Here is an 18,142-nt window from a genome sequence, read left to right on the forward strand (position 1 = left end):
GCTCGACTCTCAAATCATCTTCCTTTAACTCTCTCTGCATGTAACGTTCCCATTTTATACTACAGGGTCTGGAGCTGACAGCACCCTAGGCTAAGGTCAGGCCTTCTATGTCTTGATCAGAAAGGGACAAAGAATCCAGAGACTTGAAGCACGGAAGAGCTTTGCAGAACAACAAGTGGTCACATGGTACCGGGAACTCAAGCAGGTACACCACACCGGAGCATGGGGAAAGCACCAACCATGCTCCCTCAATCTCTCTCACAATTCTTCCTCTATTCCCACCAGCCTGCTCTTTAATGGCTCTGTGAAACCACAAGTACCCCTACCCAGGGAACAGCCTGGGTCCACTCTAAGATGGTTCCCTTGGCCTGACTCCCATGCACTTGGTGCCAGGACAGTGCCCCGCTGGCTCGTCAGGTTCACCGGCCACTGCACTCCAGCTGTTCAGCAGGCTGCAGACTCTTTTCTCCACTGTCTCACTTCCACGTTGGCTTGCCCAGGTCATGCTTTCAGTGTCATCTATCAAGAATTCTTTATTTACATCTCCATATTGACCCTTGTTCCTGAATTCTAAATGTATAGTTACTACCCATCTCACTTGTAGCTGTGGATCTGAATCCACTTTAAACTGGGTATGTGCAAGTTCACTTACCTCAGTTGTCCCAGTCAGGCCTGCCTCTTCCAAACTTTTACTCAGTACAGGAAATGGGAACTTTGTTCTTCTGGCTGCTTAGGCCAAAATGAATAGCTCTTAACGTGTTTCTTTAATATAACTTGCATGCATATCATGAAGACTGCACATCATTTCCTGAAAACAAACCCACTATCTTCTCCTCTGCTTCTCCTGATAGCACTCGGGTGCTGACATGTGAAGACCTAGGCTAATGTGACAAACAGCCTTCTCAGAGGCTCTTGTTTTTATTGGGCCCTAACGTGAAAGGTTCTCAACATAGCAGCTGTGGTGATTTTGCTTAAAGTTACTCAACAGCTTTTCAAGCCCTGTAGCTCACAGGCTGATCTGGCAAGGACTCTGCTCCTTGCTCATGCCAGCCACAGCCAGCTCCAGCATCTAGCTGCCCTCAAGGTTTACTCTGCTGGGAACACAGCCTCCCCAGCTGCACCCCCACCTCCACAGAGTTACCAGATCAGTTTGGTAACTGTTTAACGCACCTCCCATCTAAATTTGCAATCTTGGGGAGAAGGGGAGGGGCATGGTGAGGGGAGAGGGACAGGATAGACAAAAAAAAAAACCTAACACACACCAAACACCTCTTTATATGGTGTTTCTTTAAAAAAATTCAAAATATTTATTTTACGTGCATGAGTCTTTTACCTACACATATATATGTGCACTGCCTGTGAGCCTGGTGTCGATAGGTCAAAGAATGGCATTGGACCGTCCAGAGCCAACAACTGAATGCTGGGAATTGAGCTGCTGCTCTTCTACAAGAGCATCAAGTACTCTTAACTTTATTCTCTCTTCTCATTTAGTATAACTGAAATATACTGTGTGTGTGTGTGTGTGTGTGTGTGTGTAACCCCTCCATTTCTGTGTCTCCAATTGTCCATGTCCACTCTTACTCCCCAGGATACATGCTTTATGTGGGGGGTTCTTGGCATTGTTTTATTTTCTTCCCTTCCTGTCTTTTCTTTTTATGAGAAAGGGTTTGATTGTCTCGGAACTCATCATGTAGACCAGGCTGTCCTTGAACTCAGAGTACTGTTTCCTGTTTCCCAAGTACTAGAACGGAAAGGCAGGCTACAGAGTACCTGGCCCACAATGTTTTCTGTACTCAGTGAATTGCTCCTGGTCCCCAGCAGAGCAGCTGGCATGGAGCCAGAGCTGGATACATCTGAGTAACTATGGGTGCTGCACGGTAACAGGCACCGGAGGGCGCTCTGACGGGTGAGCTGCCCAGTACTCTTGGAGCGTAAGGAAGAAAAGACATTCTGCTGTTCTACTCAAGGTGCTGGGGGTTGTAGAAAGCATGGGGCCACACTCATTTCTCATCCCACAAAGGGACACGACACGGGGGAGAGATCCACAGTTGTCTCCACACAAGCTGAGCGCTGACGTACCCAAAAGTAGGCCACGGCGAGCAAAGCCACAGACACGGGCCACACACCTGCAAGTTCACGAGCACTGAGAGAAAGTGCACGGAACAGACAACACGGAGACCACATGGGCAAGGACAGCCAGAAAAGTGAGTGAAACCACCCTCAGATACCTCGGTATATTATGGTTAAATTTCATCTACTGTAGCTATAAAACACTATAAAGTTAATAAACTTTAATGTGAGAAAAACAACAAAAGCACTGAGAAAAACTGCCTGAGATTTAGATGATTCTAGTAAAGATAGAAAAAAATCATATCTGAATAATATTGTTAAGTCGTGTACTTTTTTGTAACATGAACTTTCCCAAATGTTTATTTAAAAATAAGTATCATAGAATCTTATATTTTCAAATAAAATGAGATTAATATAGCTAAGTTCTATGATTTACAGTGAGATTTCCCTTCCAAGATAAAAACATTCAGGTGTAAAAACTTTGATCACAACAGTGTCCGTCTACATCTTCAGAAGCTGTGTAAAGCGAGCCCGCCTGGGAACCGAGCCCAGCGCGTGGCACACAGACAGGCAGAAGGAAGCCTTCAGAACCCGCTTACTAAGGGAGGATGAACTATCATAACAATAAAATAATAACAAGTCGGGCCGAGGCCTCCCAATCCTGGCAAATCATGACTTACTTACCTGTTTTCAAGGTGCTTCTTCCTAAAGCCACAGTTTTATTCTTGTACTTGCTGTTCATTAGAAGTACAAAAGTGAAAGTAGGATATTTAAACAATTAAAAAGAGAGAAACAAGTTAGGGCTAAGTGAGTTTTCCAGGGACTGTGCAGTCCGTGAGGCACTGGAGGAACCTACCTTAAACATGGCGTAGGCCGTCAGTGCATTCCCACTTTGGGAGTTTTTCAGGATGTCTACTACACTGTCAGGTAACCCAAGGAACTCTAGGAAAGGGATGACATTCACTCCTCTGAAAAACACAAATTAAGTTATTAAGCAAACCTTTAAGGAGAGTATTTCAGAAGATTATTTAAAAACAAACTACAAATTTGGATAATATACATTAAATTTTATTTGCTCAGGAGGCTAAGGTTGAGGATGGGAGGTCAGCCTGGGCTACATACCTCAACAAACTACCACTACCAACACCACAACAAGACAAAAAACCACACCAAAGCCCAGCGATGGCTCTGCATGGCGTCCGCCCGTCATGCCCTGTGCGTGCTCAGGGACCTCTGCTGCCTCTCCCTCCTGTGGCAATTAGTCTACTTAGAGCCCGGGCACGTGTGTCAGAGTTAAAGCAGTGGCTTTAAGCTGACTAAGAGAGCAGGGTCAGAATTGTTTACCTGAGCTTCATTTCCTCACCATTTTCCTTAGAATACTCTAGTTCATCTTTCAGGACCTTAAATTTTACCTTTCATCAATATCTTTTCTACGATATTATGCAAAGAGTGTGATTCTGTGAGTTTAACATACTCTAAAACTATGCCTCTATGCTTGCTATCAGATTAAAAGGAAGGTAAGGAACAAATATAACAAATGACGACATTCTCAGAGGAAGAGCAGAGAAAGCCCCTGGCTTCTGTAGTTGTAGTTTCCTCATTTTGTTATCCCTTTATCCTAATCTCTCCTGACTACAACTCTAGATAGCTTGTCTGTAGTAGGAAGACCAGAAACTGGAAGAAGACATAATCTTAACACTACTGAATGACAAGAATCCCCAAGTGCAAACAAAAACACCACATATCAGATAGCATGGCTTTAGGAACCAAATACCTTCTGTCAAGAATAGTGCAGTTGTGAAAACCTCTACAAATATTAAACATGTATAGAAAATGAGTTTATCAAATGGTATAATGCAAAGAAACACACAGAACAGCATCAACTGCATAAAGAAAACCCACACTCTTCTACAGCTGCAGTAAACAATGTCCAAACCCTCTGCTCCCCAGGAATAGCACAATCTCCCCTCCATCTTGAGACGGGCTGTAGCCATCGCTGCAGGAGGAAGACACTCTAAAGAAGGTAACTGTGCTCCCAAGTTCAGCTACCAGTCTGGTGAGACAGTGACCCCAGGACTGAAACTGCCCTATGCATTGGCTACAGGAAAATGCTAGCACTCTGAGGCCAGCCAAGGGGCAGATGCTGGCACAATGGTGGTTAATGCTGAGCCCACACTGTGACCAGGATTGCTTAGTTACGCTTTCCTTTTATCTTTTAAACCTAAACCTCATATCAGTGCCACAGAGATGGACCAGGTCTCTCTGTGTGTTGGTGGTGACTAGACCTCTCTGTTCCTCTTCTACATGACAGTCATACTGAATCGACCAGTGCTCTCTGCTTCTCTCATCAGCTGTCTTTGGTGTACTAAAGGGCCAAACGAAGCCTAGGCACAGACTTTGACCCTAACAACCCTAGTACCTATTTTATGTTCAGACGGCTCACCAGCTTTCCTGCCATGGGGTGAACTCCATATTCACAACCGTTATATCTCGTTAATGCCTTAACACCAAGCCATTAAACACAAGCAGACATTAACATCAGTGGACTTTGTACTGATTAGAAGAGTCAACAAGTGGTTTCTCGTGCCTAGGCCACCCCTCCGGCATGTGGCCCATGAGGGCAGAACTGCAGGTTTCCCTGCTCTCCAGCAGGGTAATGAACACAACTTACCTTAAAGGCAGGAACTGACACACAAAAAAAAATGCATTTAGAAACTTTATATTGAACACCCTGAGGGTGGGCTAGCTCCGATTGGAACAAAATGCCTTACCATGCCATGAATCCAAGAGAATAGTCAGCCTCAGCTTGTGAGGACTTCATGTTAGCTAGACTTTGGCAAAAGATATCCACCAATAACACACACCAAGCAAAGAGTATCTTTTCAGATGTAGAGACAGCACAGAATTATAAGTACAGAACACATGGGGCTGGTAGGACTGCTTAATGGGTAAAGGTGCTTACTGCTAAGCCTGGACACCTGAGTTCATTCTTAGGACCCACACGGTGGAAGAGGATTAGTGACTCCTGCAAGTTATCGTCTGAACTCCACGTGCATGGCTCCATCCATTCACTCATCTATCCGACAACAGATGTAATAACACGATGACCTTACTTCTGAGTCCTAAGCATGCCACACTGTCAGCAACGGGACAGGAGACAGCTCAAAGACCAGGCAAGCCTACTCAGTCTCAGTGTGGGCTCCGCCCCTTACCAGCTGGATTAGTTTATCTCCCCTTGCCCAAACCACTCCCACACTCAGAGGCAGGAAGAACGGCACTACTTACTGTATTTGTTTGGTGGAAGAGTAAATGAGATGGCAGTTACAAACTGTACCCATAAATAAATGTCAGGTATCCTCAATACAATCTGAAGACAGCTATAAAGAGTAGCTTTCCTCTATCAATCAAGGCACGGGGAGGAGAGGGATACGGAGAGACAGATCAGTGGTTAAGAGTGTATGCTGTTCTTGCACAGGACCAGAGTTTGGTTGCCAGCATCTATACAGGGCAGCTTACAACCACACATAACACATTCTCTAGGGGGATCTGATGCCTCTGGCCTCTGTGGGCATCTGCATTCACATACACATTAGAAACAAAATAAATCTTAAAAATGTAAAGGCCAGTGAGATAGTTCAGTGGGTAAAGGTGCTTGCCTGCAAGTTTGACATGAGTTCAATTCTGGTCACACAAGGCAGAAGGAGTTGTCCTTTGACTTCCACATGCTTGCCTACATACATAAATAAGTACAGGTAATAAAATAAGGCTATTTAAATAAAGCTATCAATATAAACAAGAAGAGTAACATTGTGATAAAACGTGGGAGACAGTCGACTATGCAAAGACTTACTTTATAGATGCATAGTAAAATGTCCCAAACCAAATCCCGGACGTTATTAGATGCACAGGAATTAAAACTTTTCCATACTGCCTAAATGTTTTCTTAAATCGTTGATACAGACTAATAGATTTGTCTTGTAAAGGATCTGGTTCTTCCTTTTTTTCTGACGGAGTTTCCTGGCTTGTGGAACTGGAAGATAAAACCCTCTTGGATAAAATATCCTGCTCCCATCGTCCTTGGGGAAGGGCCCCCCGTTGGGGTGGCTGAGCATCTAACAGATTCCTTTGCTTTGCAAGGCACTGAACAGCAGATAAATGAAGCCACTGCTTTCGAAGGTGCGGTGTCCAAGCCACTCTGTATTCACCTCTATGCACAAGTAACAGTCCTTTTGTGCTCCGATGGTGATCAAACAGCCTGGCTTTCTGTGCTTCCAAGAATGTCCTGAGTGCCAGCCGAGACATAGTCCGTGGTACATTCCATTGCATTTTGAAGGACAGTGATGGATTTCAGCTTCCACAGAGACTAGATTTAGAAAAAAAAAATTCTATTATACACAGACTTCCATTTTAAGTCAAACTATTTAAAACTATTTAAAACTATTTAAAACTATTTAAAACTATTGTCCATTAGAAATAAAAGGACAGACAAACTGGTACTTAACCTGCAGGAAAAATGGTAAGGTATATAGTTTTAAGACAGCGGAATTTTAACATTTCACAAAACACATAACCATAAGCAGTGTGTGTGGCAGACATCTCAGAGGGTAACATTAACAAGCACTTTCTTTTTTTTCTTTTTTCTTTTTTTTTTTTTTTCCGGAGTTGGGGACTGAACCCAGGGCCTTGTGCTTGCTAGGCAAGCGCTCTACCACTGAGCTAAATCCCCAACCCAACAAGCACTTTCAAAACTACAAACGGCATGTTAGTAACAGCTCTTTCGTATACAAAGAACCAATGGGGCACAGATCTGAGTACAGATGTTCTGGGGATATATTTCCATGTCCTTTGCTCTCAGATTCCAAGCCCAAGTCAATAAGTTAAATGATGACTACTTTAACATGGTTCTTACAGAACCATGTACTACTACTCCTGATATAAAGCTACTCTGTAAATAAGTTACTTTCACAGTGTTAAGGTTTGAATAGTTGTGATCAGTACCACCTATTCTGTAACAGCCTTTAAACAAGTAATAATAAAGTAAATCACATACACTATTGATGATGATAGAAACAGACCAGTATTTTATCTTCTTTGCCCCCTATATCAAGAGAAGAGAAAAGAAAAAAAAAAAGATGTCTCACGATTTGACTTAGAATTGGTGTTGAATTCAGAAATGACAAGGTACTTGGGAAGCAGAAGGCTCTCAGGATGGGGGCCAAGCTGGGACACAAAGGGTGATCATGTCTAAAGAACTCAAGGTACTGGAGAAATGGCTCAGCAGACAGGGATACTTCTTGTCCTTCCAGAGGACCCAAGTTCAGTTCCCAGCACCTACACCCGCAGCTTACACAGAACACTGCAAAGATAACTACTAACCTCCCCTCACTCTACGAAAGATAAGATATGATTTTAAAAGACTGTACTTCAGAAAAAGAAAGGCCTTTACTTATTATTTTTGAGCAAATTAGCCTCTGTAAGTGCATGTTTTTCAGTAGGAGATGGAATTATTAGAACTAAGAGTCCTTACTTCATCTTAACAACTTATTACTTCTAACATTTTGAAAACAGATGATTTTATATTTTAAGCTACATTACTACTAAGAGTCAGTAAGACTTCAATAATAATCCAGTAGTTCCTGACAACTACTTTTACATGAAGATTCATTATCTGGATTAGACAGTTGACAGAGAAAACAAAATCTGTCATCATATAAAAGCTTTTATTAATCATCCAGCTTATAAGATCAACCTTATTTCCTCTCTGATAATTAACATCACTCTCTACCAAGTTATCACAGAGAAATCCACATCACGTGTTATATGGTAAGTGGGAATTCCTCCACACACCCCCTTCATCCGGGTACTGCAGCAGCATCCACAGCATTAGCACACTAACGGTAACGGCGGCTGCTTAGCTTTAGCAACAGCAAAGCTGAGCCTGTATAAATGCCAAACACTGATACTTCATATTTTTTTTTATGAGCATTGATTTTGCACTGGTTCTGTAGTCTGTCAACATAATGAAGTTAGAAGTGTCCTGGCGTGTGTGTGTGTGTGTGTGTGTGTGTGTGTGTGTGTGTGTGTGTGTGTGTATGTATGTATGGGAAAGTGAATTTACACTTTTCCAGAGGAGTTTTATGTCCCTCATATCTCATACTACATGACTTTCTGGTTTCTACCTACCTTTCACTTAATTTTTAAAGACTTATTTGTATTTCAATATGTATGTGCAGATACCTGTGCAAGCCAGAAAACTGTCAGACCTCCTGGAGCAGGAGTTATAGGCAGCTTTAAGTTATTCAACATGAGTGCTGGAAACTTGTGTCTTCTTGGAAGACTGGCAAGTGCTTTCTAACCATTTTCTACTTATATATTCTAGGGGTGCCTTCTGCCCTTTAAATAGATAATAGCTCAAGGGGAGTATTTTACCATGTGGGTCTTTACTGTCCGTTCTTCCCTTCCCTTGAGAATTACCAGTGTGTCCTGTTCTCTCTTTGTAAAAGTCATGGGTAGAAATATGCTTGTAGCAATACTGTCCTAACTAACTTCACATATTTTGCCTTCTATGTTTATGCTCTTTTTAGTGTTTTCATTTGTGTTATAGTCAGTTGAGGTTTCTTGGAATCCTTTTCAATACTGGCATGGCCAAAAGTCTTTGCCATTTATTTTACACTAATTTTTGGGTTCATTTGTGGAACCACAGGGCTAAACCACTGTCGTTGTTCCTGAGTCTGTACATTTGTAAAGTTTGGCTTGTTTTTCCATTATGGATTGTCTGGCTGGCATTACTAGGACCATACTATTGTGGGGTCTGAGGGCTGCAACTCTCCATTTCAGTTTTCCTTGAGCTCTCATGGCTGGTAGGGGTGTTATCCGACTAGGTGGGACTCTATTCTGATGTTGGGATGGTATGTTCTGCCCTTCGAATGAATCCTGGCAAGTCTATTTCCATTTTGTGACTCCCTTCTATGTGAAGCCCTGACCTGAAGCCAACATCCCTTCTGTGTAAGCACTATTTCTGGGCAATATGTTCTTGCCAATTTGGATACCTGCCAATTCTTTTGGAGTCAATTTTATCCAGTAAAGCAACAGTACCATATACCTGATTGTTTGACAGTCTGCATCCTTCCATCATCCTAAGTTAGCTAAATACTTTTTTCAAAAAGTTTATTATTTATTTGATGTTATGGAAATTTAGTTTTCCAGATTCCTACTGGAATAAAATTATGTTGTGTATATATATGCTCCATGATCCAAAATAGTCATGTGCTATAATGACTTACAACCTTAATTGTGCCCTAGGTGTTGTATATTAAGTTTTATAAGGTACACAAGTAACCTTTTAATATTTGAGTCTGCTGTTCGTCTCTCCAATAAAATTCTGTGACCTTTTGTGATTTTATGATGATGTTTACATAAAGGTAAGTTTTTCTTCCAGTAACCAAATAGAAGTTGACAGATTTTGTGCACCTTCTTTAGATTGCCCTATTTTTGTTTTCTCTTGGTTTGATATGTGCCTGTCATTTGATGACCATGTAAGACCTAAAATTTAAGAGGTGTCTGGTCTTAGTTTTAATTCACTCCTCCCCTCATTACCTAGTCAAGGAAGCATTCAGGCCTGATATTCTTTCAGTCATGTTGAAGAGCTGGGAGGGTATATTTATCCCTTCAGTGACAATACTTCTCTTTCCCAGAACCCCGGCTTTGTGCAGCTGCTACAGAACCACATCAAGGTCTATTAAGTCTGCTCTCCTTTCTGAGGTGTAACTTTTCCTTTCCTTTCTTCTGTCTCGTCCTTTCAGATGCTGTCCTCCTCTCCTCCTCTCCTCCTCTCCTCCTCCCCTCCTCCCCTCCTCTCCCCCTCTCCTCCTCCTCTCCTCCTCCTCTCCTCTCGTCCTCTCCCCCTCCTCTCCTCTCCCCCTCTCCCCCTCTCCTCTCCTCCTCTCCTCCTCCCCTCCTCCCCTCCTCTCCCCCTCTCCTCCTCTCCCCCTCTCCTCCTCCTCCCCTCCTCTCCTCTCCCCCTCTCCTCTTCCTCTCCCCCTCTCCTCCCCCTCTCCTCCTCCCCCCCTCTCCTTCTCTCCCCCTCTCCCCCTCTCCCCCTCTCCTCTCCTCCTCTCCTCCTCTCTTCCTCTCCTCCCCTCCTCCTCTCCCACTCTTTCTTTGAAGCCTTCCTCTACTTCATGGAGCTACTCACATATTACATACTTTTCTCTCTTCTCTACCTTCTTCCTGAGCAGTCACCAAGATTTACAGACGGCAAATGGATTAGCATTTCCTTGAAAAAACTTACCTTATTACTTATCTATTTGTGTGTGTATACATATACCTCTGTACGCACAATGGTGCCATGTGGGTGGTGCCTGCAGAGGGCAGGACTTAAGGGCAGTAAGTCTCCGAGTACATGTGATGAGGCCTGAGCTTGGGTCCTTTGTATGAGCAATAAGAGCTCCTAACTACTGAGCCATCTCTCTAGCCCGATGGGGGCGCGTGTGCGTGTGCGTGTGTATTTTCTTTTAATTAATTAAACTGTCCTTGAGATTTTCTGAGTTTGTTTTTAAATTACACTTAAATTCTTTTTTAAAATCAAGACTAACAACCTCAAGGACTCCTCAAATTTCCAATAGAATAGAAAAAGAAACCCTGATTTACCAGTAACAGCTGCAGGTCCAGAGTTTAATTACAATTTATCTTGAACCAATTTTGGTCTTCTTAATCATTGTTTGCCCTCCTATGTGACCTAATAAACTATGCCTATCAGATAAAAACTATCAGGCAGAAACTAGTCAAAAGACTAAGAATGTCCAGAGAGAATACTTGAGGCCAATAGCAGAGACTTCCTGTTTTGCTGCACCTCATTTACAGGATGTATTTGAAAAGTGTCTTGACTTATGATTTCCTGTGTTCTGATAATAAGAAACCATCACTAAACTGGAACCTGTAATCTGGAGCAGCCTAAATCTGTGTTCCCATGACATCATCATTCTCATCTGGATCCATAATAAACACTTATCTCCTTTGGGGTAATGAACGGTTTTTTGAGTCAACTCACTTTTGGCAGGTAGCATCTTGATGACAATCTGAAGTTTCTATGAGAAATAATCAAGCTCCAGGCCTTTGTTAGTTTTTATCCTCTCCCTTACAATGCAGCTACCACTATTTTCATCCTAGAAATCATATGATGATTAGAGGACATTACTACACACTGACACTTCCCTTCTTCATCTTCTCATCCTGAGCTGCTCAAACCATGGCTACTTTCTTATTGACCCAATCAAAATCCTAGTGTAAAGGGCAGGGGACAACATTATAAAACCCCATTCCCCCTTCTCCTTACTTTCATCATCAACACTCTGTGACCAAATGTGTTCCTCCCTTTCTTACACACACACACACACACACACACACACACACACACACACACACACACACACACACCATACAATTTCTCACAGGATAGCAACTCGATATCTTCTATTTCAAGGTGACTTGGACACTATATTCCAATTAAAGTTAGATTTCACTGTATAAGCATTACTCTGACACTAAAACTAGACAAAGATACAACTAGTATAACTGATGAACAAGAATATTAAAATCCCTAACAAGAATATTAAAATCCCTAACAAAATACTTGCAAATCAATTCTAACTACACAGTCAAGAATTTATACAGCATAACAAGTAAGATTTACTGCTGGGATTCAGTAACGGTTCAGTATGAAAATTAAAAGACCTAACAACATTAATGAAAACTTTGATTATCTTTATAGACATCTTTATATACAAAAGGCATGTATTCAATAAATATCCCAAACAGATCAAGTACGGAAGAATCAGCAACTTCTACATACAACAAACCTAAAGCCAATGACATACTAAAATGAGGAAAACCGGAAGTGGTTCTTCTAATATCTGAACACAGGGATATTTATTTACTCCTTTTCAATACAGCAATTATGAAGGGAAAGAGGTAAAAGGCACATGTATATGAAGAGAAGTGAGATTGTCTTTGTTTGCCAATGATATGATCCATATAAAGAGCTGAGTCTACCAAAGATTTGCAGAATTGACAAAGTTAATAAAGCTGCATGGTCCAAAAATTAACATATAGAATCTATCATTTTTATCAATTAAAAACATGTATTCCTTGAGAATTGCACCTATCCTTGGTGTAGTCCCAGCTTTCTCCTTCCAGTGGACCTTCTAGCCCATTTGTACTGCATTATGTCAGAAGCCTCAGATAACAAGACACATCTTCTACCTAGAACTGGGGAGTGGCCATACTAAGCTGGGAACAAGGCTAGCAATTCACATTATCCTTCCTGTCCTCCATTATGACCTGCATTCTCTCCCTCAGCTCTGTAATAACCAGCTTGCAGCTCTCCTACTTCAAGATAAGATCATATATCAACAGCTAGAATCACGTTAGTTATCAGAACTCCAGATGCCTAGAAAATAGCACAAAAACCAGGAGTACTAACAGCCCAAACAATATGCTTCCACTAGGAACCATTAACCCTACTAACTAGGCCATGAGGAAGGTAATATGGCTGAAGCATAAGACAAGGAGTTCAAAACAGCAATTATGACTATGTCAGGGACATTACAGAAAAAAAATGAACAAATAGCATAGTAAAGTTTGTGAAAAGAGAAACAGTGGAACAAAATAATGAAAACTATTCATAACATAAAAAAAACTTCACATAGAAATAGAATCAATAAAGAAAACCCCAACTGAGAGAAAACTGAAATGAAAAATTGGGAAAGATGCTTCACCAGCAGAGTACAAGACATGAAAAGAGAACTGTAGGTGTTGAAAAGCAGGCAGAAGAAACAGATGTTTCAGTCAAGGAAAATGTTAAATCAAAAACAAAACAAATAAATAACAACAACAAACCCCACAGAAACCACAAAACAGGCATAAAACACAAGGGCAATCTAGGACACTATGAAAAGACCAGATCCTCAGATGATAGGAAGAGAAGTCAAAGGCACAGAAAATATTTTCAAGAAAACCATAGAGGAAAATTTCCCCAAAATTAATGAAAATTTTGATTATCTTTATAGATATCTTTATATAGAAAAAAACATGTGTTCAATAAATATCCTAAGGAAGGAGATGTATTACCAAGTTATATGATGCACACAGAACACCGAACATACAGGACCAGAGAAGAAACTCCCCATAACACATAATAATCAAAACAGTACATGTGCAGAACAAAGAAAGAACTTTAAAAGTTGAAAAGGAAAAAGACCAAGTAACATAAAAGGAAGTCCCTTTAGAATAACATATGACTTCTCAATGGAGACTCTAAAAGCCAGGAGGGCCTGGACAAATGTACCACAAACTTAAGAGGCCACAGATGCTAGGGTAGATTATCCATCACAAATGGAGGAAAAATACATGCTAAACCCCAAGCTAAGCAATGTTTATCTTAAAATCTAGCTCTATGGACGGCACTAGAAGGAAAACTCCAGTCTGAAGAGGCTAAACACATCCAAGAAAATATAAAGGTTAAGTAAATCAAAGCCAGTAAATCAAAAGAGAGGGAAAACCCATTCCACAACAAAATGACAGAAAATCAATAAACACAGCTCATTGATAACTTTCAACAATAATAATGCTCTCAATTCCCCAATAAAAAGACAAACTAACAGACTGGTTCAGAAAGCAGAATTCAGCTTTCTGTTGCATCCAAGAAACACACTGTAACATGTAGGAATGACATCACCTCAGGGTAAAAGGATGGAAAAGGGTATTTTAAGCAAATGGACACAAGAACTAAGCAGATATAGCCATTTTCATATCTGACAAAATAAAACTTCAAAACTAATGAGAAGAGATAGGGGAGGACACTACATACTTACCAAAGGGGAAAAAAATCCATCAAGATGCTGCAATTCTAAACATTAAGGCATTAAACACACGGGCATCCAAATTCATAAAAGAAATGCTACTTAAGCTAAAATCACATACTGATCTTCACCTAGGATAGTGGATGACTTAAATATTCCACTGTCAACAACATACAAGTCCTTCAGTTAAAAACTAAACAGAGACATTTAGTTAACATCATAAATCAAAGAGGCTGAGCTGATATTTACATAATATTTTACCCAAACACCTCCTTCTGAGCAGCCCACGAAACTTTCTCCAAATTGATCATATACCTAGGCACAATGCAAATCTTAACATATATAAGAAATCTGAAGTACCCTGCAATCTTACTGATGATCATGGATTAAAAACAGCAGTATAGAAATTCACGGAAACCAAACAATTCACAACTTAATGAAAAATGAGTCAAGACAGAAATAAAATATTAAAATCTTTCTCGAATTGAATGAAAATGAATACACAACACACCCAAGCCTATGGGACACAATGATGGTTGTTCTAGGAGGCAAGTTCTAGCACTAAATACTGACATTAAAAAAAAAAAAAAGATCTCATATTAAGAACTTAGTGTCACACATGAAAGCTCTAAAAAAAAAAAAAAAAAAAAAAGGAATAACACCCAAAAGAGTAGATAGCATGAGATATTCAAACAGCTGAAATAAATAAAGTAGAAACAAATATAAAGAATCAATGAAAGGAAGAGTTGGTTCTTTGAGAAAATCAATAATACTGATAAACCATTAGCCTAATTAACTAAAAGATAGAGAGAAGACCCAAATAAGTAAATTAGAGATATAAAGGGGAACATCACAATAGAAACGGGGGGAATCCAGAGATCTTAAGAACATACTTAAAAAAGAAAAGTCTGTACTCAACCGAACAGGAAAACCTAAAATAAATGAATGCACTTCTTGACTCAGAAGACTTATTAAAGTTAAATGAAGATTAGATAAGCAAATTAAACAGACCCATAACCCCTGTGAAGTAGCTGTAATTAAGAGTCTCACAACTAAACTAAAGAAAGGCCAGGGCTAGATGGAGTCAGCTAGAATTTAACCAGATCTTCAAAGAATAATTAACACCAATACTACTCAAATTATCCCCTAAAATAGAAACTGAAGGAATACTGTCTAATTCTTTTTATAAGGTCACAATTACCCTGATAATTGAACCACACAAAGACTTAATAAAGAAAGGAAACTATAGACAATATCCCTTATGAAAACAGATGCAAAATAGATTAATAAAGTATTTGTTAACAGAATCCAAGAACATATCAAAATGATTATCAACAATGACCAAGTAGTTTTCACTCCAGAGGTGCACAAATGGTTCAACACATGTAAATCAATATTCTACACAATAGGCTGAAAGATAAAAACCATGATAAACTTGTTACATGCAGAAAAGGCTTGACAAAATCCTGTTGTAATTATTTAATCTTAAGGGTTTTCTACCTTACCTTTTATCATTCAGCTCCCAGATAAAATATACACAACCTTTATATTTATAATAGGCCTTAATCAGCTCTAGAGCTGGGCAGAGATCTATCCTCTAAGTTATTAGAATCTTCTTCCCATCAATAACCCTGAATTATAACGTGCCATGTTTCATCTGAGCTGCTTTTAACTCCAACTGGCCAGCTCTCATGGCCATGTTTTCATAACTCACCTACTCCATGGTCTCTCTCCTTCCTTGTGGTCTCCTCAGACTCTAAGCCCAGGAACCCAAACCCCACCTATCTCTCTTCTGCCCAGCTATTGGCTATAGGCATCTTTATTACCAAGTTATTAGGAATAACTTGGGGGGAAGGGGCACGGGGTTACATAGCACCACTTGTATATGTGCAAATTCTCTTATCCCTTGGGGGCAACCAGGCTGTGGGGGCCAGTGTTCAGTATTACAGTACACAGCAAAAGACCAAACTGCAACAAAATCCAACATCCTTTTATGATAAAAGTCTTGTAGAGCGCTTACCTAGGAAGCGCAAGGCCCTGGGTTCGGTCCCCAGCTCCGAAAAAAAGAACCAAAAAAAAAAAAAAAAAAAAAAAAAAGTCTTGGAAAAAACTATGGCTACAAGCAAGTCCAAAGCCAATATCAACCCAAACAGACAGAAACTCAAAGCAATTCCATTAAGATCAGGAACAAGACAAGGCTGCCCGCTCTCTCCATACCCACTCAATACAGTACTTGAAACCTTAGATAGAGCAATCAGAAAACTAAAGGAAATCAAGGGACAAAAATAGGAAAGAAAGAAGTCAAATGAAATGATTATATATATAAATGACCCTAAAAACTCTACCAGAAGGCTTCTACAGCTAAGAAACATTTTCAGCAAAGTAGCAGAATAAAAAATTAACACAATCATTAGCCTTCCTATATAAAAATGACAGACTGAGAAAGAAATGGGAACAATACCTTTCCCAGTTACCTCAAGGAAAACAAACAGCAAAACAAGACTACTGAGGGATAACTATAACCAAGGAACTGAAAGATTTGTATAATAAAAACTGAGATAATACAGAAAGAAACTGGAGAAGGCATGAGAAGATGGAAACAATCTTCCAGCTCATGGACTGGTAGGATTAATATAAAGAAAGTGGCCACTTAAAAAAAAAAAATCAACCTACAGATTCAATGTAATCCCTCTCAAAAAATTCCAAGACAATTCTTCAAGTAAAAGTGAAAAAACAATTCTCAGTCCCATATGAAAACCCAAAACACCAGAATAGTGAAAACAATCCTGAACACTAAAGAACCACTCGGGGCATTAACATTACAGATTCCAAGTTATGCCAGAACTACAGCAATGAGAACAGAAAACCACACCCAGCAACGGAGCTGAACTGAAGACCTAGGCCAGAAGTTCACAAAATTATGGTTACCTGATTGTTGACAAACAAGCCAAAAAATACACACTGTAAAAAAGATAGCATCTTCAACAATTGATGCTGGTCAGATTGAATGGCTATCCACAGAAAAATGCAAATAGATATAGATTTATTACCTGTACAAAACTCAACTCCAAATGATTAAGGACCTCAACTTAAGGCCAAATATGACAAATCTGATAGAAAAGAAGGTTGGAATAGTCTTAAATCATTGGCAGAAGTAAACCAGATTTTTCTCTAAGATCAACAATAATAATGGGACCTCATCAAAATGGAAAGTTTCTGTATGACAAAGGACACCATCATTAGGACAAAGTGGCAGGCTACAGAATAGGAAAAGGCACCAATTACACATCTGCTAGAGGAATAATATCTAAAGTACATGAAGAATTAAAAAAGAAAACTGGACATCAATAAAACAAATAAGCCAATTAAAAATGGGTACAGAACTAAACAGAATTCTCAAAAGACAGAAACACAAATGGCGGGGAACATGTTCTCATCCTTCGTCATCAGGCAAATACAGTTCAAAACTGTTTTGAGAGTTTATCTTACTCTGATCAGCATGGCGAAGATCAATTAAACAATGACAGCTTGTACTGGCAAGGAGGTGGGGTGGGGGGACACTCAGAGGTTGTTGGTGGGAGTGCAAACTTGTACAGTCACTATGGAAATAGTGTGGTGGCTTCTCAGGCAGATGGAAGTCAATTTACCTCACGATCAAGCCATACCACTCTTGGAAATGTACCTAAAGGACTCTACATTCTACTACTGAGATCCTTGCTTATCCATGTTCACTGCTGCCAGAAACTGGAAACAGTCTAGACAGCCATTAACAAATGACTGGATAATGAAAGTGCGGCACATTTACACAGTGGAATATTACTTAGCTGTTAAAAATAAAATTATGAAAATTGCAGGTAAATGGATGGAATTATAAAAACATCATCCTGAATGAGGTAACTCAGACCTCAAAAGAAAAGATTATTGTTTGTAGTCTCTTATATGTAGATGCTAGTTTCAAACATTTGACAGGCAAGCTACTACCCATGAAACCACAGATTAGGTGTAGAGTAAGGGATTAGGAAGAAGGGAGATCTCCCAAGGAAGCAGAAGTAGAATATATAGTTACAGAGAGACAGGGGTCTAGGGGTTGGAGCAGGAGGATTAAGTAGGGATGGAGAGGAGGATGGGGTAAGGGACGGAATATGAGAGGACCAATAACACTGAGAGCCATTTGAGAGGTTATATGGAAACCCAGTACTGTAAAGGCTTCTTCA

General features: G+C 40.1%; 1 protein-coding gene and 1 long non-coding RNA gene across 4 annotated transcripts in view; one reads left to right on the forward strand and one right to left on the reverse strand.

Moving 5' to 3' along the window:
• The window catches only part of Mims1 (mitochondrial inner membrane scaffold 1), a 39,724-nt gene that overhangs the window by 9,277 nt on the left and 12,305 nt on the right, over nt 1–18,142 (reverse strand). For all 3 annotated transcript variants that reach the window (XR_015642268.1, NM_001007688.4, XM_087592729.1), the window contains 2 exon segments: nt 5,921–6,433; nt 2,927–3,038 (listed from right to left, as the gene is read on the reverse strand). Coding sequence is in view for 2 of the 3 variants with exons in the window: in NM_001007688.4 (NP_001007689.1) it covers nt 2,927–3,038; nt 5,921–6,396 (588 nt within the window). In the remaining variant the exon portion in view is untranslated.
• Nucleotides 65–6,259, forward strand: LOC147999860 (uncharacterized). The gene is made up of 2 exons (XR_015643065.1): nt 65–1,766; nt 1,842–6,259. It is a non-coding gene; the product is annotated as an uncharacterized LOC147999860 (long non-coding RNA).

This window comes from Rattus norvegicus, chromosome 18, assembly GCF_021556685.1.
Source record: "Rattus norvegicus strain SHRSP/BbbUtx chromosome 18, alternate assembly SHRSP_T2T, whole genome shotgun sequence".
NCBI classification, from domain to species: Eukaryota; Metazoa; Chordata; class Mammalia; order Rodentia; family Muridae; genus Rattus; species Rattus norvegicus.